The 23,715-nt window shown below is 41.7% G+C and overlaps 1 protein-coding gene across 1 annotated transcript in view; it reads right to left on the bottom strand.

Annotated features, from left to right (window-relative positions):
* Nucleotides 1–5,093: 5,093 nt before the first annotated feature.
* IGSF5 (immunoglobulin superfamily member 5) overlaps nucleotides 5,094–23,715 on the bottom strand; it is a 33,419-nt gene continuing 14,797 nt past the window's right edge. The window contains exons 5-9 of the mRNA XM_049834948.1: nucleotides 20,400–20,531; nucleotides 19,842–19,866; nucleotides 16,617–16,729; nucleotides 14,638–14,714; nucleotides 5,094–5,698 (exon numbers count right to left, since the gene is read on the bottom strand). Coding sequence (XP_049690905.1) covers nucleotides 5,630–5,698; nucleotides 14,638–14,714; nucleotides 16,617–16,729; nucleotides 19,842–19,866; nucleotides 20,400–20,531 — 416 coding nt within the window. The 3' untranslated portion in view covers nucleotides 5,094–5,629. The remainder of the gene's footprint in view (nucleotides 5,699–14,637; nucleotides 14,715–16,616; nucleotides 16,730–19,841; nucleotides 19,867–20,399; nucleotides 20,532–23,715) is intronic.

Raw genomic sequence — 23,715 nt, 5'->3', positions numbered from 1 at the left:
CAAGAGAAGTGCTGAGACAAACCTAAACGGCATAGTGTTCTTTTTAACAAATTGTATGGCTCTGTAGTAAACCCAAATAAATGTATTGCCTCATCAAGGGGGATTCGTTGCCTGTCCTTTGGAAGGACAGTAGGGTAACATCTAAATGCAACTCTGTGTCTCTGAAGACAGACAAGCATCTGGCAGCTTGTAGCACCTTGTGAATCCTTACTCCGCTGGGAAAGGAAAATACAGTCTGCCACCATCTCTGAAAGACTGTCAGCCATGGGGCAGGAGGTCTGACCCACGGGTCTCCCTTTGTCCTTTCACAGCAGGTCTAAAAAGGGTGGTAGCTACACTGGTGTTTGCAGCAGAGAGACCCAGGGTGCATGAACACACGGTGCAAGTGAGACCACAGCATCAGTATCTGACTGGAAAGTCATTGGGACTAAGGGGATCAATAGCAGAGATGAGCCATTCCAAGGTCAGAGCAGCCCCTGGGCTTTTTGTGATGGGAAGCTAATGAGCTGGAAGCAGAGCTGAGATGGATCTGGTTGGCTTCTCTAATAAAAATATCTCAGTATTGTTTTCCCTGGATTTTGGCATTCTTTCCCCAAAACAAAAACAAACAGAGGGTTTTGCTGGAACATGATTTTTTTTTTTAAAAAAAAGCACTTAGTGTAAGCCTCATTTGAGGGAGTGATCATACCACAGTAGAAAATAAACAGTACAAATAACATCTGTGTGACGTGAGTTCTGCTATGAGAGCTAATGCCAAATGACACTGGAAGCTCCCAGACATTAATTCTCTGAGCTGAAAAGGAATAGCCTATTGCAATATTCCTCTGAGCCAGCAAATATCCATATTCATTTAAATAACTATCTGTTCTAATCTAGCATAAATAATCCATGATTTCTAGGATAATGTAAAGGAGTTGTTACCAACCTGCACCTCCCAAAGAACAGAGAGCAGTGCGGAACAGGTAAGAGAAAACTCAGTTCCCCAGGGCAGAAGGGCAGGAACCTCGTTCAGAGCTACAGACTGCAGCAGTGCAGAGCGCTCCTCTCAAATCCTACCTTCGCAACAACACGACTAACTTTTCTACTGGCTGAGGAGGTTTGGTGCAGACACGTTAGTGCGGACCAGGCTTGGCTTCTCTTTCTTTCTCCAGTTTTTCCCAACAGCAGTTCCGGAAGGTCAGTTGAGATTTGCATAGTGTCCTCCTGGAGTCCCAGTGGGTGGGATGATGGAAATACACAGCCATCAGCGTGTGTGCATAGGCTGGAGAAAGTTTCCAGGTAGAGGTAGTATGTTTTATTGGATCAGCTGGTATTGCTGGAAATATTAGGCAGACTTTCAGATATGCAAGCCCTTATTCAGGTCTGAAATAGAAGCAGCAATTTTCAGGGCTCGATACAAGCTGAGAACAAATGCTCAGATGTTAATTGGGTATGTATCAATTAGGCCTTTGTTTAAAGAAAAGGTATTTGGTAGCTGTGGAGAAGAAAGGATGGTAAAGAGAGAGGAAAGTGAGAGACAGAAAGTTAAAGTTAAATGAAGCTGCTTGTCACCTAGGGGGAAGAAGAGACAGGTAGTTTATAGCCTGGGGAACAAGAGCCGATCGTGGTGAGTAGGAGGAGAATCTAATCATAAAAGTCGCATCTACTGAGAATGTGCTCCTCCATATCAAGTGGCTTTATGAATTTCAATTCTCAACCTCATCTTTAGAAGGGTTTTTGGAGGTTGTTCGGAAAAAGAGTACTAAGATGACAAAGGTGTTTTGGGAGCAGTGTTCTCCTATTGGCAGCTAGGGGGTTATTTTTTATTATAGCTTGACCACATCAGACAATTTTGGTCTATACTGATTGCTTAATTTTACTTACACAGTTACCATGAGGCCACTGGATTAATTTTATTGTATTTCTGGGAATGTAGGTGTGAGATTTAGAGAAATTCAGGGAGGGAGAGTTGGGGGTGGGCCCCATTTTAGACAGGTAAGGTCTATTTGGGTGGAGAGGGAAGGGTAATAAGATGAGTTATCTGCAACACTTTGAGGGGACCATCCTCTGGTTTTCCAGGATCTTCTGCTGGAGAAGCTTGTAGGAAGCTGTGTCCTTCCTGCCTCATGCAGAATCCTTTTGAAGAAAGAGATAGTGAGGCCAGTAACCAAAGAGTTTCCATCTCTATCACTGGGAGGGCCAAATACTTGAGAATGGTGTATTTTAGGTTAGCAGCACCACATAATATATATTCTACCAAATAGATATTGAAAATAGAGGTTCTGTTCAATCAAATCAGTAAGAAATCAAATGTTTAGTCAATATTGTGAGTACCCTTCAGTAAGAGTTCACCGGTTGATTCTGCTCAGCCCACACAAACCTGAGGTGCTTTTTTATTGTAAAAAGAAACCTCCACATGAAGCCAGTGTTATTTTTAAGTGGCTATGTATTAAAGGTAACCTGAATTTTTCTGTGAAATAAAAAAAAAAAAACCAACTGGTGAGACAACTTTGGGAAACCTTACTGTAGAATGAAATACTGTTTATCTCCAATGCATTTTTGCCTGCACATACATGTATGGAATTAAAATCAGAATGTTTTGTAAAGAAACGTGGAAGGGTTTTATACTATCAGACTGTGCACAGTCTGGGAGTAGCAAGAAGCTAGATACTTCTAGATTACTAATATGTCCCTCAAGTCATAATTATAAATCAATATGGATGTGTACAAAAGATCGGTGTCTCCATAAAGGGCCTGAAATTCAGTATTTTTAGTATGCTGTGTCTTCTGAAAGTGCCTGCATATTTTATATTCCCTGTGTGCTAAAAATTGTCTCTGTATTTTATGTATCGTTGTTTGTGGAGCTCTATGTGCAAACATAAGTAACAGCTAGTACTGGAAATGATATACAGGCTGTATAACATACCTGAAGAAAACAAATCTGGAAGCTTAAAAATGCCCTTAACTATAAATTTCAAGGACACCATAAGAATTTTTAACCTTTTGCTAATGCTGTTAAGAGTATACCATAGCTGTGTGGGATGCATTCTTGTAGCTGGCAGGAAGGAAAATAGCTCCAGACTCTGGTTAATGTGCACGTTTCCATGGTTGTGGCACCTATTTTTGTGAAAAACCTTTGTTTGTTGGAGCCAGCAGGATGTGCAGTCAGTGGGGTGTAATTCCTATTGCTGCTGTGTGTTGTCCGCTGGCAATCGTCTGCCGGCAAGTGGTCCGCCAGGTAAGCGTGGCACGCTGGAGCACGTTCCAGCTCCCAGGCAAGAAGCACAGCTGGAGGGTGACCTGGCTGCACTCCCCTGATGTCTGACTGCAACAGCTTGGAGCTGCCAGCAGGTAAGGGGGGCTCCCACACCCTTCCCAGATTAGGGGTCTCGCATCTGCCCGTTCACTCAGGAGGAGCGCTGGGAGGTGCTCTTGTCAAGCCACAGCCTAAAAACCAATTTGTGAAGCACTGCTGGTGTCCTCTGAAGAGCCTCAAGCACCAGGTAGCATCATGTGGAAATCTCAGTGGGGACTCCCCAGCATGGAAGGCACCGGATTGCTGACACAGGAATCTGTCTTTTGGCTCAGGGCATGTGTCCTCTTGCCCATGGCCTCAACACAACAATGTTTTTGATTAATGTGGAAGGATATAGATTAATAGGAGAAAAGGTTTTCTTCAGTTCTAGGTTGTCTGCTTTAGTATGATACCAAATAATATCAAAACTAAGCTTGAAATCAAGGGCTTTGAGATAAACAACACAGTATAGTTTGATTCCTTTTCAAAATACATTCTAACAAATCAACTTTTTTTGCTGGGAAACTACTGCCTCCATGCAGTTTTCATTTTTGTACTGCAGGACTACTTTTCTGGCAACCAGAAGGCTTGCTAACCATGCACGTGCACAGAAAGCCAAAGGTCCGTGGTTTTTACACCCGACTCACAGGCTGGTGTTACCCTGGGCCTATCTTTCCCATGCAGTGGGCATTCCTCTAGTAAAGAGGTTTTTTGCTTGTGTTTAGGTTGCTTTGAGCTACAGTGGCAACCAGGAGAAGTCAGCAATAGCAATACTTGTATCAGAATAAGGTAGATATTTCTCTCAGCGCATGGTTATTTTGAGGAAAAACCCCAGCTATTCCACAATGTAAATTGCTTACCTTTTCTCTGTATAACACTATAGCTATTTATGTACCATGCTGTTGGTACAATTGCATTCGATGGGAATGCATTTCAAAGCTCCTCCTTAACCAAACAAGACAGAAAGATGGTCAGAATTTGAAACAGCTTTGTATACAATGGCACATAGCAGACCGTGAATTGGTCTCAGCACTTGTTCTGACAGACTGACTGAAAATACAACTAGCAGTGCAAAAATCTGTCACAATTTAATGAGATGCCATATGCTAAACATGCAAAACAACTTTTTCCTGAGATCAGGTTTCAAATTTCTTATTTTTGTTGCACAGATTATCACTGTAAGTAATTCTATGTGGTAGCTTCTTTCAGCACTTAAAGAGCACCTGCATTGGTTCATACAAAAGATTAACATGCAAAACACTGAATAATTCAGAATGCTTTGAGTGGGTAGAAAGATAAGTACACTGAAAATAACTTGTTTTTTCTGGATGAAGTTTGCCTTTTCGTAAAAAACTAATAAGCTTGAACTTTTTATTATGAAATACAAAACTTCAGACAAAACATTTCAGCTAGAAATCATAATTTTTAGATTAGGAATGTACACACAGGGTCCATATGCCAGATCCGCTCTACTGACAAGGTTGCCTACCTAAAGTGCATTTCCCATGGTCATTATCATCAACTCTATCCCTGATGAAATGACAGGGCCCAGCATGAATACCAGCAGCCACCCTGTGCTGTGACCCAAGTCATTTAGCTGCCAAACATGGCCCACAAGTAGAACAGAGACATAAAGCATTCAAGCAACAACTCTAAATGTCAGGAGTTTCAAATCCACATTTTTCAGCTTAAGATTTTTGCATTTCAATCAAAATAGGATTTTTTGGCACGCAGGTGATTGTTTTTTATTTAAAACTGGAACATCAGATTTAATACAAATAGCTTTAACAAAAAAAATGTATTGAAATGAAACAAATTAATTAATTAGTTTTTGTTAGAAATTTTGAAACAGCCCTCATGAAAACTTCCCTTAGTTTTATTACAGAGCAGAAATTAAAATATGTTGTTGATCTATAAACCCAAGATGATCAGCTGTACATAAAGTACATTAAAAAAGCAGTAGATATTGTATTAACCATTATTATTATTAACCAGTTCTTCTGAACTAATATATCTCTTGCAGTTCCAGTCCCTGATCTTGCTGTGGATAACCTAACATTTCTGCCTGATAGGAGTTCTGCTGATTCCCTTGGGATCCAAAGCATGGATTCTTGTTCTTGTAAAGTGACATCAGATTCATTGTCTCTCAAGTTAAGGCTGTCATTTATGTCCATTATTTTGCTGAGATATATGCTACACTATAAAGGTTGCAATTTTATTTCATTACAAGAGGAAAAAAAGAAAAATAACTTATAGCTTAAACTGAGAGAACTGGTGTTAACCTTTCTGTGTTGCAGGACGCCATCCAAATGTGCAAAATGCAACTGATAGAGAAATTTCCCGGAGAAGTACATCCTAAACAAGTGTCACGTTTCTAATTTTCTTTGGGCTGATCAGATAATCAGTACGTCTTTGAGGTCGCACCTATGGGAGAGTAAAAGCAGTTACAGAACTAAAAGAAATCCTAGAAAAGCAGTCCCACAAAGGTCCTCAGGAGTTTACCTGCCAAACCCTCACCCCAAAGCATCATACCAAAATTAAATCTATCATCAGCAACCCACTCAAAATCTAAATGCAGAGGAAAGGATGAACAGCAGAACAAAAAAAACTTCACATCCAACACACTGAGGGGAGTTCTGGGAATTCATTAACTGGTCTTATGCTACCTGAGAACTTCTTGTGGACTCTGCAGTCTGTATTCTTTTAAGCAAAACACGATGTTGGGCATTTCTCCTCTGGTTCTCTTAAAGAAACTACCTGTTAAGCTGTAAGAAAAACTTAACATCTGACACTGTTTTCCAAATACATTAGAAATTACTACAATAAGCATGCCAGTATTCCATGTATCTGAAAGACCACTCTCAACATGTCAGTGTTTACTCAAAGCAGGCTTTTTTTTAAAGTTCACATGACTGGCATGATTCCACTTCCACCGACTGCAGCCTGTTTTCAAACTGACCCCAGTGGGATCAGTGCAGGACAAATGCACAGCAGTTGTGAAAACTCTATCCTCATTTGAAATCAGTGCAGTGGATTTCCAGTCCTAATTACTTATGCACTTTTACAAAATATCATTGCAGAGGAAAAGACAAAGAAAAATTCATTCTCAAATGCATCCAAGAAACATACACTTTGGATATTTACATATGGTGGTGAGACCTCACATACATAATTACAAAGTAGCTCTAAGGAATGAAAATTTCTTCTGAAGTTATAAACATGCATCTTCACAGAGCTTCCTAAATGAAACACTACAGTTGAATGGTTTGCTGCAGCCAGTCCCTGTGTTAGTTTATCTACCTCCAGGTAGATGCTATCTGCTGGCTACTCTTCCTTGCAAATTCCCCGCCACAGGGTCTCAAGCCCTTGGAAATTAATGGAAATGTCACTGTTCTTCCCAGTGGAATTTTTTATCAAGCCAAAGCTGGTTCCTACTATGGACCAATCTTGTGGTTTGTTTCTGGAACATTAGTCATGTACAGTCTGTATTGCCTTGGTATTCTTCCAGTATTAAACATCTTAAATAATGCATTTGGTACATATACATTATTGAGTAAGCCATAGAAGAAAATGTTAGATAACAAATGTGGACAACATGTCTCTGGTATTTAATGAGTCCCAGCACCTCAAGGAAAACCATGGCATAAATATAACTATCCTAGAAACATTTCACAATACAGCTGCCTTCTGTTTTACACACAACTCTCTTCCTGTGCCTCCCCCCCCTTTTTTTTGTTGTTGCTAGAACATACCTCTGTTTTCTAAATTTACCCTTCTTTACTGTTTATTTCTGCAGAGAGGAGAAGTAACAGGATTGCCTGTCTCTGCTTAAGAGACTTTTCCAAGATCTCTCTGCTGCACTTAATTCCTTGCAGTTCAGCCCAAAGACCTTTACTGGTGCTCAACAGAGACATCACTCATTCATTTCTAGAGCACATCAGAAGTTTCCTCTGGTCTGTGTTAGCCTAGAGAGTAATATAGATGAGATTTGCTCCATTTATGGCAGAACAGTTATTAGGTATTTCCTGATTGATCAATCACAGGTCTGTTACGGCAGGCTTTCTCACTAGGACAGGAGTTTTGAGAAGCTCTCTACTACTGCTCCTCCCCCCCCCCAAAATAACAAATTTGCAAGTAGAATGGAAAAATAACCATCTGAAAAAAGCTGAAGGCAAATGTTATGTTTGTGGAAAGCAAGTATTCCCAGATACTGTGGACCATCCTTTGAATATAAAGTATACTGAACTAGTTAGCATACTGAATAACCAGAAAACTTCAGAGGGGGTCCAAAAGCACCTGATTGAACACTGTCTCTGAAACTTCCTGAAGTATGTCCTTATTTGAATGCCATGTTTAGCAAAATACTGGAGTGGGAATATTTCCCAGAATGTGTTGCACAAAAATACTGTATTACACCCAGATTTACTAAAGGAAAAAAGATATTAATCAGAAAGTTCATCAAGTAATGTTGTTTGAGAGAGGCAGTTTTTATGGCCATTACTTGGCAATAGTACAGAAGATTTGGGGTTGCATGTGATTTTGAATAGGAGGGAGTCAGAGGACTTGCATGAGCTGGATTCTTCCGTGACAGCACTGGGGAAAATGTAACCCAAGCATGCCTCTTTAGCTTTAAAAACCTCATCTGCGAGCATGAGCCATCCAGCCCCTGTCTTGTCATGCCATTTCTCCGCCCCATCAAAGGAGGAACTGAGCAGCAAGTTTGGTCCTGGGGTGGGGACTGTGCCCATGATGGCTCGCCTCTGCCCAGCTGCATCCTTCATAGTCATTTGCTTTAGAGCAAATGTCCTGGGTTACTTGTATTTTACTCTCACTGTGCTCTGATATCAATTAATGAATAATTTCATGAATTTCAATCAACTCATGCTGTGTACTGGCCCATTTTCTGTGGAGCTTTCTCTGAAGTAGCACAGCCTCACTAATGTTGCAGTTCCCTGGATATAACTTCACTGAAATGGAGGCTGCTGGCTGCTGGTCAGTGACCTAAAACTCATTTTCTGATTCTGTGGAAGATCTCATACAACACATTACAAATACAAAATGCAGAGGAGTAGGACCACAACAACCATTTCATATTTAGACCCTGATAGCCTACAGCTGCTAGAGCCTCTGCTTGGTTTGATTTCAGAGTTGTTTCTTCTTCAGATTAATTCAGTGCTCTACTAGTCCTGCCAGTCCTAGTCTGAAAAAAAAACGGTTTCATCATTCATTACATCCTACACATCGAAGGGAAAAAAGCTCTAGTGGTTCACTGCACAGCCCAGCATTACAGGAGTGAGTTTCTAAGTCCCCTCTATCAGTAAGGATGCAATATCGTCAGCATTTCTTTTACATAGTTTGAAATCTCTTTGTACTGTCAGCGTAGCATCCAGTTAACCATAGATATTTGACAGTCACATGTTTCAAAGCCTGCCTGTTGACTTATCTGCCCTGGATGCCTTTTTATAGGGATTACTATAAAGAGAACATTATACTGGGAAAAGCCTTGCATAGGTTGTTGGTTTGGTTGGGGAAAGAGGTGCCCAAACCTTTCCATCTCTCCCAGCTCTTCAGCCAGAGAAAAAGAGAGCTAGCAATACATGGATGAATCAGCAGGCAAAATGAGTGTGTATCAGCTGATTTCAGGGTTGAATCCTTCAGTGATGTTTTGAATACCAATCTTCAGTCAATGAAAGAAGGACTTTGCTATTACAAGCATGTTGTAGTCATTTCTGCAACCCATATGACATGAGTGATATGAATGATGAACACACATCTGGCATTATGAAACAGGGCTCTGATCTTTAAATGGATTTGACAGATGGCGGCTCCTCAGACACTGGTGCTGTGGAAATGTGTGATAAACTGAAGGCTTTGCCTGCTATTAGCCAGCCAAAAAAAATCCAAGTCTAACTGCATTAGAACAAATTGCTGAAATTAATGTGGTAGGAGTACTTCCAAATGTGTCTGTGTGCATCACACATTTGGCTAACTGTTAGAACAAAAAATCAGGGAAGCACAGCTTTCTGTTTCTAAAGGTTACTTTCCCCCCTGCCCTCAGTTTTTAATTCTTATTGCAAATTCACTTCATTTACAGGAAAACACCCATCCCAAAGTTCTGGATACCCTCAAAATAATTCAGATACACTATTGCTTCAAATAGCAAACCAGTTCCATCAACTTGTCGTGCACTCAGCACATTTCCCTGTCCATCAATAGACACACAGCCTGGAAATTCCTTCTCATTTCTTTGTGACTTAATCCCACCCACATAACTTCACTTCTCCCCTTCTTCCACAGACGCTTGGGGAAATTACACTATAAACTGCACCTGCCTTTTCTATATCTGTATCATCAATATTTATTACTCTTTTAATCAAGATATGCTGACCAATGAATATCATAACATGACATACTCTATAGCACATTTCATCAGTAGGGGTAAAATTATTTTCTGTCATTGGTTTATATTTCTATTTTATTGACCTTTTAATTTGATTTTGATAGCTTAATTTTTCTTTTCAAACAATCCTCAGTCAGAGCAGTTATATACAGTGCAATAAACGGAGCTACAATTCATCATTCATTTCCTTCCCAGTATAAAACCGCAACCACAACTAAATAATATTTCCAGTTTATAGAGTGTCATTTGGAGTAGTTAAGAAGAAAAATAGATCCTTCCCCATTAACGGAGCCATGACTCACTCTGGATTGGAGAGGAAGAGTGTGGCTGTGGTGGCAAGTACAAGCATACTGTAGCTGTGCTGAAGTCAGCTGAATTACACCAGAGAGGAATCTGGCCCACTATAAATGAGCACTTACTCCCTCTTATGAAATGGTCTTCTGATTTATCATAGAGACATTTATGGCATATTAAATGGACTAATTATGAGGCTTGTGTAGGAGACTGTCCAGTCCTGCAGGATGCTGAGTCCTTAGAGCTCCTTTTGTACCAGTGGGACTGGGAGGTGGCACTCAGGACCTGGTAGAACTGGCCCTATGGCCCTTGTTCAAGCCAAAATCTTCTGTGGGACTGCCCCAAAATCTGCTGGAGCCAAGGTAAGGACTGACTGCACTTGGGTTTTGGAAGAAGCTCTGTGCAATGGGTCAGGGCATGAGAAACAGCCCCTCAGATGGGACCTTGGTCCCTAACACCCCTTTGGCCTGCAGCTCAGCCCTTGTATTAGGAGCAAGAATGACTCTCCTCCCATCGCTGACAGTAACAAAATATGCAATTAAACAGAAGCCTGTAATTCTACTCTCCATTTGACCTTTTCTTGGCTAATGTAATCAGAATGAAGACCTTCCAGCACCCCTGACTGATGCTCCTGGCCTTCTCTACCAGTGGCTGGTAATTTTTTCCTCAGCTCAATAATTTAGTTCAATATTCATCATTTTTTAAATGTCTTGCACACCTTTTTTTTCCCCTTCTTCTTCGCTGTGGTATTACTTTTCCCTAAGATTATTTGCCAAATCTTTTGTTCATGCTGTGAATTGATCAGTGCAATTGCTGGGCAACATTTATCTTCTGTGAACATTTTGCATTACTTTCTGATTCTAAGAGTTTCAAGGGACAATAGCCGACCTCAGTGATTTTTCTGTTGTCACCTTTTACAATGAGACCCAACAGGTATTTCAGGCTTTGTATCTGGTTGGGTCCATGGGCGAGGACTTCTGAGGAAACAAAACCTGTGATACAAAGTCTCCCTTAATCTCTCAAATAATTTAAAATTGTAACTTTTTACATATGGACCAGGAGGGATCAAATTTGAAGCTGATACCCTCGGAGATGCAGGGAGACTACCTAATGCCTCTGACCTGTGCTGAAACTTTCCATCCAGTTTTCTCCTGGGAGTGGGAAGAATGGGCTGTGCAGCAGGTACAACCACCTCTGTCTAGTCACAATGCTAACTTGAAAAATCTTCATTTACTGCGATTGCCCTGCTTTTCATCTTGTCCCCACATCCATGAGCTTCTTTTAATTTTAAAACTCTCTGTTTAAACTTTGCCCATATGGACCTATTTTCTAGCCTTGTTGCTGTGATTAATCCTGATGCCATAAGGTGACAAGGAAGACAATCACAGAAATCTTAACTTCTTTCACCTTGCAGAGGTAGAGAGACAAGGCTTCAGGTCTTCAGTCTCTGTGACCCTTTCCATCAGCAGATGGGCTCCTCGTTCCTTCCCCACCTGGCTCCTGAGGGAGGACTTAGGTTCCTCACTCCTTCTTGACCTCCATAGAAGTACTGCAAGGACATTTGCTCATTTTTCTTGATTATCCAGGGACAGAGAGGCAATTTGCTGGAGTTCACCCCTTTATGACCTCCTTCACTATGGAAAAAATTCTCTGGATAACTTCTATTCCTCCTGGGTTTTTAGCCCCTATTTCTCATTAGAAAGTCCAGAAGAATAAAGATTAAAAACCTTTGGGAATGTTTCCAGTATCCAGGCAGGGAAAGCCAAATGAGAAATGCAACTTCTTGTGCTTAGAAAATGCAGTGGCAGGAAGGCAGGTGGTTTCTGAAGAAATGGTTTGATTCAGCACTAATCAGCAAACAGTTAAATGGCTTGCCATATGATTTCTCCTACTTGACAAGAAATACAATGAAAGAGCACTACAATGTTTATTATGCAATATATGGGCAACAGTGGTGACTGAACTTTATCAGAATGCATCCAGTAACACTTTTTGTCAGAAAACCTCTACTATGTAGTTAACAGGGAAGGTTACAGATGTAAAAGAAAAACCTTTTTTTTGTCTGGGAAATGTTTCACTATGTTTGTATGTAATGCCATAACTTTAAATCACAGAATGCAAATCCACAATTTAAGGTAAACCTTCATCAATCTTTATCAGCTCCTGCTTATACAAGATGGGACCATCACAATATACTGAGAAGACCTGTTCAAACTGAGAAAGAGTTTGTCCTCACAAACCATTTTTAGATTGCTAAATATTCCTCCAACATATGGAAAACAGTTATAAATAATTTCCACCTCTAGATTATCTCCTGATATTTTTCAAAAATGTGTGCGTGTTTACTGATGCAGCTGGAAGCCACCATAACAGACTTGTACCAAATACTGTCCAGGGACAACTGGTTTAACAGAAACAGTTCAACTTTATGCTGTGTACCTGTGAGGGATTTCAATGTTTCCTTAGCCGCTGGGCTGCAAGGGACCTCCTAGGCCATCTAATCTAGCATTTGACATGGAGGGCTGCACCCGCATTTGTGTTTGTTTGAATCGAGACCATGAATCCAACGCTTGTGAATCCAGTCTCCTGATGGTACCCACTCACAACACTATCATTCTCACTGTGGAGCTGTCTGAGAGCACCCAAACTGGATACCTTTCAGATGACAACAAATGGCTTAACGGCACCCCAGTGCACAACCAGTGCATATCAACCATTAATGAGCACCCAGTCACTAGGAAGTGGCTACAGCTAACTAAAGTTACTGCCTCCCCTTGAAATGTGAATAGGGTGGATACGAGGTTCTCAGGACAAGCTCCTTTGCTTCTCAGAGCAGACCGTAATGTGCCTCATGCTTTGTGCATGTAAACATAACCAGTGCCTTATAATCCTGTTCATAAGTGTACTGACCACTGTCTGAACCTGTTGCTCAGGGTTATAGATTCACACTGAACCCTCAGCTGTTTTGTACATGCTTTTCAACTTTTCTTTAATAGTATTTTGTTTGACAAGTAGTTAATGTCAAAAATAATAACTACCAGCCACAAATACCTCAGTATCATTGCTATTATTTTTACTGTTATTGTTTTGATCATTGTTTTAATCATTGATTGAGTACTTCCTAAATTACATTGTGTGCCAAAAGAACTAGACACACTCTGCTATGATTTATATGCAATGTCATCCCAAGACAGATTTCTGCATTGTACATGTTGAAACAGCTTTTCAAAAATAAATGAGTTATCACTGTGTTGAGGAGGGAACTTGGTACCACATCACTGCCACATTCCCAAGAGAATATTGGCAAAAACCATCATGGACGTGCTAAATGTATTTTACAAATATATGGCATAAATTAAGATCCATGTTGCTGTTGTGCTAAAAGCTAAGAGAGCCCAGCACCACCCTTCAGAACAGAGGTAGCAGAGAACAGAACAAGTAGAGCAATAAACACTGAGCTCTACTTCTTTACATGTTAGCCGCATGGAAAGAGGCAAAGCTCTAGGGTGGACTGGGCATTAGCTGCGTGCTTTCCCTTCTGTCATTTACTGTTGAGATACCAAAGGTCTCTAAGATAAGTGTAAAGTTCCTGACTGAAGCAACTTCTGCAATGTGCAAGTGTAATTGGAAAATACAATCAAGAAATGATCCAGAGAAAATGCACATTTATTTACTGTATCATCTGCACTGGATTTTGTTTGCAAAGGAACCCCGAACCTCACCTACAACAGTGCCTCCACCTTATATCCACATTTCCTCCAGCCTGGCAACTAGGAAGAACAACAAAATCATTGCAGACCTCCACTTTGGCAAAGGCACCTATATAACAGCTGTCCAGAATTATTACATGCCCAGAGCAAAGCAAACCTCCACATTATAATGGTTTAATGTACAATATATACAGAGGTGAATTCTCAAAAGCCAAGCCAGAGTTACTCCGGCTGGCAAGGCTGAAAGGATTAATTAATCGTAGTAACTGGGCTTGTGGAGAGAGATGATGAGACTTTTTAATCCCAGGGATGATGAAAAGACAATTGGCTTTACCTATGGGAAGTCTGTCCCAGCCAGGGCTATCCACCATGATGGCCAGCAGAAAGGCCTAGCTGACATTTGGAGGAGGAAAGATATCAAAAGCAATGGAAAGGAAAGAGCAGACACTGACAAATGCCTGTCAGAGTTCAAGGAGTGTCTGGATGATGTTCTTAGTCATATGGTTTAGTTTTAGGTAGTCCTGCAAGGAGCGGGGAGTTGAACTCGGTGATCCTTATGGGTCCCTTCCAAATTGAGATATTCTATGATTCTATGAGGGGAAATCTGTGACTTTGTAACTTTAGCCTGGGAGGTGGGGAGGAAGATGTAGCAGAGTGCTGGGGGGAACATATGTGACAAAAGCTTTATTAGACATTTCTTCCAAATATCAGGAGTGGTTGTTTCTCCCTCACCCCCACCACCCCCCACAACCCCCCCAAATCGATCTAAATCCAAGGCTAATACCCAGGGCACTTATCCTTATAAAGCAAACATTCAGGAATGCCGAAGGGACATTTCACTTACCCAGTTACAGCTGTAATTGACTTATAAATGTCTACCTCCACCCAAAATCTATGTTTGGATGTAGTATGATACACACTGTGTGAAAAAAAGGTCAAGATAACAGCATTACAATTACCTTTGGTACAGAACTGTTCTGTAAATCTGCATCAGGGACAGTGAACTTTGAAGACATTGGGGGAAGAGAGGAAATTCCTGTAACAAGAATATACAAGATTACCGTTATTCGGTGTCCACCATGGCGTGAACCACAAGCCATTCCGGCATACAGCTAAATATGGTTTAATATTGTGAGCCAAACTCTAGCTAACTTGTTGGGCTAACATGGCAAGTTTTTTTGTGGTGGTGGGGAAGCTTGCAGGGGTGACTTCTGTGAGAAGACACCAGGAGCTGCCCCCATGTTGGACAAAGCCAGCTCCAGGATGGTCCTACTGTTGGCCAAAGCTGAGCCCATCAGCGACACTGGTGGCACCTCTGTGATAACATATTTAAGAAAGGGGAATAAATGCTGCACAGCAGGAGCTGGGAAAGAGGAGTGAGAATACATAAGAGAAACAACCCTGCAGACATCAAGGTCAGTGAAGAAGGAGGGGAGGAGGTGCTCCAGGCTCTGGAGCAGAGATTCCCCTGCAGCCCGTGGGGAAGACCCTGGTGAGGCAGGCTGTCCCCCTGCAGCCCAGGGAGGTCCACAGTGGAGCAGATCTCCACCTGCAGCCCGGGGAGGACCCCACACTGGAGCAGGTGGATATGCCCTGAAGAAAAAGATACCGCCTGTGGAGAGCCCACACTGGAGCAGGTTCCTGGCAGGAGCTGTGGCTCCCTGGAGAGGACCCCATGCAGGAGCAGGTTTTCTGGCAGGAACTGTGGCCCCATGGGGGACCCATACTGGAGCAGTCCGTTCCTGAAGGACTGTACCATGGAAAGGACCCATGCTTAAGCAGTACTGGAAGAACTGCAGCCTGTGGGAAGGACCCATGCTTGAGCAAGGGAAGACCGTGAGGAGGAACGAGTGGCAGAGATGATGTGTTATGGACTGACCACAGCCCCCATTCCCTGTCCCCTGCGCTGCTTGTGGGGGGAGGGTGGATGTTTTTAGTTCTGTTTTTCTTTGTCACTATCCTACTCTGTTATTAATTGGCAATAAATTAAATTAATCTTCCCCAAGTGGAGTCTGCTTTGCCTGTGACTGTAATTGGTGAGTGATCTCCCCATCCTTATCTTGACCCACAAGCTTTCCCATTTTATTTTCTTCCCGTCCTGTTGAGAAGGGGGACTGATAGAGCGACTTGGTGAGCACTTGGTGGCCAGCCAAGGTCAAGCCAGCACACTAACAAATATGAAAGGTGCCCATCTAGGATCCAGTAGAATCAACTTGTCCAGGTTTTCCTTTTATTTTTTATAACTGCTACATTTTTTGATAACACATGCTCTTGAAATCCTTTCACTGCACTTATTTCTTCACAATTTGTTAGAGAGAAAAGGATGTATGCCTGGATTATAGACTCTGCACAATAATTTTATGTCATTAAGTGTTTGATTAAACGTTTTGATAATAATGTGCTTATAAATGCAAGTGGTGGGTAACGATTTGGTGGAGATTTACATTTGCTTTTGAAGAGTCTTTGTGCTTAAGGACTAGAATTTGTAATGCCTGAGTCATTTATCAGTAAAATCATAGTTCACTAACTGCCTTTTTTTCTTTCTTTCTTTCTTTCTTTTTGTTGTTCCTTTCTGTTGGTGGTGGTGGATTTTTTTGTTTTTACAGACCAACTGCAAAATATTGCTTAAATTGACTATTGTATGGGAATCCAGTACTCCCACCTCTGGCCCCAGAAAATATTTGGAAGAACAAAGCATTTAAAAAAAACAAACCCAGGACTAAAACTAAATTCAACTGCAAAGAACTTTGATGTTTTTCTCAATACTTTTGAAGGAGCATACTCTAGAAAATCCAAGATGTTCTGAAGAGGTTCAGGCCAAGCACAAGTCCTTCACAAAGTATTGTGAAATCTTGTAATGTAATTGCTTGACACGTTGTCCAAAACGCCTATGTTGAGAAGCAGTTTGACAATATTTGATTCACCAGCTTAGACTCACTTGGGATTTGTTCTGTGTTCCACAGTTCCTCTGGAATGTATCCTTGATTTTCGCTACCATGCCTTTGCCTGTTTTCCAAATCACCATCTTTTTTCTTCTCAGCTGAAACTTTTCTAGAACAAAAAGGCCTGTCATTAGAACTTCATTATGACATGCGAATTCTTGGGTAGTAGGCTACAGAGAAAAAATCATATGTCTTACTTCTGAAAAAATAGGTGCAAAACATATCTGCACCTTCCAAGTAATTAACTAGTACAAATCTTTTCCCATAGAGTATTTCCTGTGAAATTCTCTTTAGAAAGTTTCCATCAGCTGCATTATCCGAAAGCAGGAAAACAAAGTGAGCAATCTTCAAAGAGTGAAGATCATAGGTTTTGTAGGAAATTAATTTTTATCTCTAATTCTGAATTACAGGATATTCAGTGGCCCAATAATGAAAGACCAGCTAGGTCACTTATGGCAGCTCATAATTTTTGTGATTTGAGCCCCCCCCAGTTGTAAAAACAAAGCATGTTATCTCACATCACCACAATTAGCTCCCAAGTGATTTGTCTGCACACTCCAAAGTTAATCTTTCATTTTGAAATTTTCTTTACAAGTAAGCGTAGCCAGAGTGAAGTTGACAGAAATCCCTCGGTTAAAGTTACACATCTCTGAATTTGCAGAACGGTGACCTGCGTAGCTGCACAGCGAGAAAAGACTGCCTTTTTACTCAAAACTCTTATGCTAGAAGAGATGCTACTATTCATTTGTTCCTACCATGGACTCCTCTCCAGGATAGTCCCAGGTCCATCTTTGCCTAGGTTTCTGGTGTGGCAAGCACAAACTGATGGCAGGACTATGACAACCCAGGGATTTGTAGGGAAAGGGGGAAATATTCCTGTTTAGCAATATTTGTGGAAACTGCTGCATTTATTTTTATATGTTTAGGGGGAATTACTTTGCAGGCACATAGATCTTCAGATGAGCATTACTGATTCACACGTAAATCTGACAAGTCAGCTATGACTATATGGGGTTATTTTAGGAGGTAAACAAGTTAGATACCACTAAGAAACATGTCATGGTTCTAGAAGACAAGAGCAATTGTTTAGGAATACCACCTCAACGTGTTATATGATACTGTACTGTCTATTTTATCTGATCCTTAGATCTCAACAAACTCAGTGTAGTAGCCAAATCAAAAGCAGCTACAAAAGCGTGTGGGAAGTACAGCAAGATAGCCAGCCAAGTTAAAAATAAATGTGGGAAGCAAAGCAATATATCTTTGGTCTCACCACTTCATTGCTACTACTACAACACAGCTTCCAAAATCTGGACAATCATCATTCTTTTTACTGCAGGTAGGTTCCCCCTCCCCCCCCCCCCCCAAGAAAAAAAACACCTAACCTAAAAATCTGTAAGTGATTGTAAGTAATTCCTGTGATTTCAGTGTCATTGTTTAGACATGCTAAAACTTTACAGAACTGTCAACACTGAGTTTCTAAGTCCAAGCTGAGCCACAGAGCCTGGACTCATCCCAGTGCTTAAGTTTTTGCTTAAGCGTTTGCTTAACTTTCAAAGTGTAAGCAACATTTATGAAGTCAGTATGACAACTCATGTTTAAAGTTAATGGGAAAATAGGAACTTTACTACTCAGATCTAAAACCACACATTCTGTCATGAAGATAGAATTGTATTTGCCCAGACCAGATTCAAAGACATATGGGAAAGTAATGTTTTGCCCTATTCTGGACCTGTTCAGGCTGTCTGAAAGAAAGCACTGTGCAGACCCACGTAAGCAAGGTAGGGCCCTGGGAATGACATGGACCTGGCCATACCAGTCTTCACTGCTGGGCAGATGCCTCCCTGTGTGTTCAATTGATTTTGCTTTATAGGGTTGACACTTGCAGAAGGCTTTTGGCAGAACCAAGTCAGAATCCAAGCAAAAAGGCTTTGTAGGACTTTATTCGTAGCAAAACCTATATGCAAGTTGTACCTGCTTTTGGCCTCCTATTCCCTGCTGATTTACTCCTGCCCTATTAATATAGCTGCAGTTGGTAAAATGATCAATTTAGCATCATAAACTAAGAAATCACATGGAATTTTACTGGTATGGCATGGCATAATTAGCATCATTTCCTCAGGACACAATAGTGTTTACCTATTTCCTTATTTTGTTTTGTATCAATAAGGTGCTCTATAAATGGAAATCTGTCAACAGACCTTCACAAAACTTCCCCACAAGAGGCCGTTAATGAAGCTAGGTGTTACTGAAGTGCGAGGCAACGCGGCGTAACGTTTCATAAACTCATTAAGAGATGGGGAGTTAAAAGCCCCACAAGCGTAGGCAGAATATGAATTTACAATGCTCCCTAGAAGCTTAGAAAAAAATAACTCCAAATAACCTCACTGACGTTGCTGTCACAGCCGCACCGGCGCCGATAAACAGGATCTTAACGCTGATAACCATTAGCCCATGATTTCTAAGATGTTCCAACTCAACGCAGCAATGCACCAACAGCTTTGTACTCAAGTCCATCAGATAATCACTCGATTAAGTGTCGGCACCCATCACCGGGGCAGCTTTATTTATTCATTTAATTTTTATCAGTCGAACGCTAACGAGCCTTAAAAGCGCCGGGGAGGCCGTCTAATTTGCCTGCCAATCTATCCCAATTAGCTTGCGGCGAGGCTCCTCTCCGAAGGTCCGGGACGCCCCCCCCCCCCCCGCCCCGCCGCCGCGGCAGCCCCGGCAGCGCTGCCGGGCTCGCAGTGACCTCCTGTGGCGGAGCGGGCAATCGGCCGGCACGCTGCAGGCAGCCAGCCTGGTGCAGGCAGGTTCTGCGGGGGCTACAGCCAATTTTTAAGGGTTTGCTTTGCCCGTCAGCTTCAGCAGGAGTCTATCTGCAGTTTGTAATGCCTGTGCTGGTTGAATCAGAGAGGTAGCCTTGGCAGGGTTTTGATTCTTTTCACCTAGTTTATTGTGGGAATGGAGTTCACAACCTGCTGCGAGCTGCGGCCCTCGCTTTTCGCCCCTAAGGTCAGTCCCCTTCCCCTGAGCACTGCCTCCCCCTCCTCTGCTGTGTGCACGGAAATGGTCAAGGTCACACAGAAGGCAGCACCCAAGCGTCCTGGGAGTGCTGGACCGTGGGGCGTGGGAACGGGCACATCCCTCTCACCATCCTGCAGCAGCCCAAAAGTGTTTAGTTAAAAGGAAAAATTATCCCACCTCATCCAGCTTACCTTATTTCATTTTGATACGTAGATCCTGGGGGGGGGGGAGGAAGAGAGAGAGGAAAAAAAAAAGGAATGTGTTTAAAATGCAGGAAAGTAAAATGTGACCTACTAGAGAGCTCCTCTTGGAGCATACACCCTGTTCCAGCTACCACAGGGGCATCTCTCCTCTCCTCTCTTACAAAACTGTGCAATATCCCTGTAGAACAGCTTACACAGAAATTGGAAATTAGGCACACAGCACTGAAGGTATGCTTCAACAAAGAACCTCAACATAGGAACTAAACGTCATTTAAGTTAACATGCTCCTGAAAAACACTACCCCCTTGTAGTTAATGTGAATGGCAAAACTAATGGGTCACCGATTACTCTGGAACCAATTTATAGAGGAAACAGCAAGATGAAAATAAGGAGCATCTTAACCAGATCATGGTTAAGAGCAGGATCTGTCTGCTCACACTTCTGCTTGGAGGTCTTTGCTCTACACTAGAGCTGACATAACTAGGAGATTTATATCTAACTTAAGACATTTTTTAATGTATAGACCAGTTATGAAGGTCCACTTACCTTTATTCTTTAGGCAGCAGCAGCGTACAACAACCACAATAATAATGATCAGAAGAATAATACCAACAAGTGAAAGCACGACTGCAAGTACAATGACCCATGTGCTTCTGCTCTCTTCACTGTAATAATTTTCTGTTAAATTAAATGGAGAAACATTGTACTATCAGAGCCTCAAAACATCCTTTTTAGAATATTTACCTTTTCCGTGAGAAGTTATTAACCGCTCGTTGATTATTTAGCGAGGATCCTGTGTTTTCCAAGTGACAGACTCTGTATTTATGGATGGTGCCCTAGAATTTAAAATGTTTCCAAATGCAAGTTCTGTACTGCAATTGTAACTTCTCCCACTGCCACTTCTCTTCTGAAAAACACAGGGTTGCAATCTTCCAACCTAGACTTTATTTCATAGATATGCTGGGCCTTCCGGTACCCTTTGGAGACATTTGGGGTTGGGAGAGGGGTTAAGATTCAATTTAGATGTCTATATTGCACATATTAAGCATCTCGCCTAGCTGCTCTTGTCAGCGGAGAGAACATAGGTATTTTGGGTTACAATTCATTTGGCCAAATGTGTATGTGCCCCTTTCGATAAGATGAACAACTCTGAAGAATGTCCGTTTCTCCCCACAGACCACAGCAATAGTCTTAGGTGACTGCTACAGAAGGAGATCAAGCCTGTAGATATGATTTTCTGATTAACTCCATCTTGGGATGTCTTTCACTGATTTCAGCAGGTCTTTGATTTTGGGACATACTTGGTGGGGCATCTGTTATCCACTTAAAGAGCAGCAAAGAGCAAAACCTGTAAAGAGTAGCACCATTTTGGCATATGCAGCTACTAACCCATCTTCTCCACCAGCATTCTCACAACATTAACTTACTCCTTTGTCTTTGCTGTAATCTACAGAGTTAAACGAGGTGATTTAAAGATAATTCAGTGCCTTGCTGAAGTCGGTTGCTATGACCAGTTTTCCTATAAAGCTCCCACCTGCACAGAATTTTAAAAATACCTCATATTTCTTACATAGCTGGATGCACAAGGAAGATGTCAGTTCTGATTTTCACATCATCCTGCCCTTTGGTTTTGACCAAATATTTCAGAAGCACCTCTGATTTGGCTACCCTTTGAAAAGCAGCCCCCAAATAATTTTGAGAGTTCTTTAGAAACAAGATTCCAATCCAAATTACAGGTGTGAGACACACCCAAACTTGACAAAACACATTCTGTCGCACTGGGTTTATGATTGTCATTTCCTCATTAGTGGTCCCAGTTAACACCTGCATGGCCACATTAGCTGACAGCCTCTGGAAAAGGTACCGCAGCAATGTAGGTGATTGGTAGCTGCACAGTGTCAGGGCTATTCCCCTGATGTGTGAACTATCTGCTGGTTTACCTATGGCAGGGAATAAAGTAAATCCTTTCTATCTACAAATTTGCCTGGGTATATGTTTGGGGTTTGGAGGTTTCCGACTGCAAAGATACAAGACCAGAGCCTCCTACAAGGCTTGAACCTCTTTTAGGAGTCTGCATTCTCCAAAGCTCAGGTCATTATGATTAAGCAATTTGTTCCAGTCTTCTCTAATCCTAACGCTCAATTGGCATGTTTTGAATTTCTTCTGACTGTTAGAGAAAACAAGCACTCAGTAACCTGCAAACTAGTAGTTAATTCTGTAGGCTGTAATCAGTTGTGATTACAATTGATAATGAACTTGTTCGTAATATTTTTTATCTAAAAGTACTGCAACAAATATTTATATTTTCTCATATTTTTTTCTATAAAGCATGCCACAGGGATTTCAAGATGCCTAAAATATGAAGACAGCTATTTAGCTACAGGGGAAAGCTTAACCTTAGTGTGAAGGCAGGAGCTAAACACACCTGCACTGGCCCGTACCTCCAGGCTGGCTGCCACACCAAGGTATTTCTCTCCCTGTCAGGTTCAGGTTACATGCCCAAACAGAATCATCTATGGAGTTGAAGCAAGAACAGGATACAACAGAAACACTCCCAGCACTTCAGCATTGTAGTTTCGCCCCACTTTTGAAGGATCCAGAAAGAAACTGGAGCTGGGACCAGCAGGTATGAATGCAGGAGCTGCCAGCTCAACATGCAAGTAGGGTTGCAGAGGGGCACTAAGGCATGAGGGCATTAAACCCCTTTTAGCCCCATTAGTAAATCCACACCAAGTTACATGAGGTGCTTAGTGTGGACAAAGCCACTTCCTCATTCTCTAGGGCCCCATCCTCTGCTGCTGTCCAGACCTCTGGCTCCTCCCAAAGCTGCCCAAAAATTTACTTGGGCTAAGTATCTGCAGAAAAGGGGATTTTCACTGGCACATGCTGGTGACCAAGGAGAAATGAGAGACCAGAAAAAGCTGCACATTGCTTCTTGGACACCTTGGAGCTTTCTGGCTAACTTAAAAAGCAAAGGAGGATCAGGCTCATGGCAGATTCCCTGTCTTCGTCTTCTGCAAGTCAAAGATGACATGAAGTCAACACTGAAGCCAAAGAGAGCTTGGGCCCAGCTGAGGGACTCTGCCATGGACCCCATTTCCCAATAACAGCTCTGTGAATGCATCGGCTGGGATAACTCCATAGGAGTTCCCAAATGTGGTGCTCAGCCAAACACCACTGTAAGTGAGATAACTCTGGAGGAGGAGTGACTGACAGAAAAATGCATCACCCTGTATGAAAAGGTCCAAGATTAAGACTGATCTAGAGGTGCAGGAGGGTAAGACATTCATTGACCAGGGGATGGCTGGCTGAAAAGGGCTCAGATTTTTAGTTGCAGTTCTTGTGAATGGACAGGTATTGCTTGTGAGGAACATGGAGGAATTTGATTCCACAAGCTTTTAAGTGAAAGCTAAAATTGATATTACAGTAGTTTTGGGAAGGACTCCTTAGATGTTTGAAGCTAGTCGTATTCTTTCCTGAGACCAGCTAGCTAAGGCTGCATCTGTATAAGAAAAGTCAGACAAGCTCTGAGATTTCAAGTGTGATATATACATTATATATCTTCCTCTGTCACAAATGCCACGTCTTTATTTCATTCTAATAATTTAAAGACTTCATATTCTCGTATCCTGACAAATTTTTCCAAAGAGAAATGAATGATGGTCCTGTACAATCACTAATTATACACTAACTGTGCTTCATGACATCTGTTTTTCTCCTCTTCTGATTTACAATGAGTAGCTATGGAAACTGAGGGTGGATACCTCTGTACTTTACAAATGAGTAGGCAGGGGAATTTATTAATTTCCTCAGGATAGTTCTATTTTGCTTAGTCAGTAATTAGGATCAATGTGACTACAAA

The sequence above is a fragment of the Accipiter gentilis genome, chromosome 32, assembly GCF_929443795.1.
Source record: "Accipiter gentilis chromosome 32, bAccGen1.1, whole genome shotgun sequence".
NCBI lineage: Eukaryota > Metazoa > Chordata > Aves > Accipitriformes > Accipitridae > Astur > Astur gentilis.
The sequence above is the reverse complement of the archived record's forward strand: the minus strand, read 5'-3'. Positions and strand labels throughout refer to the sequence as shown.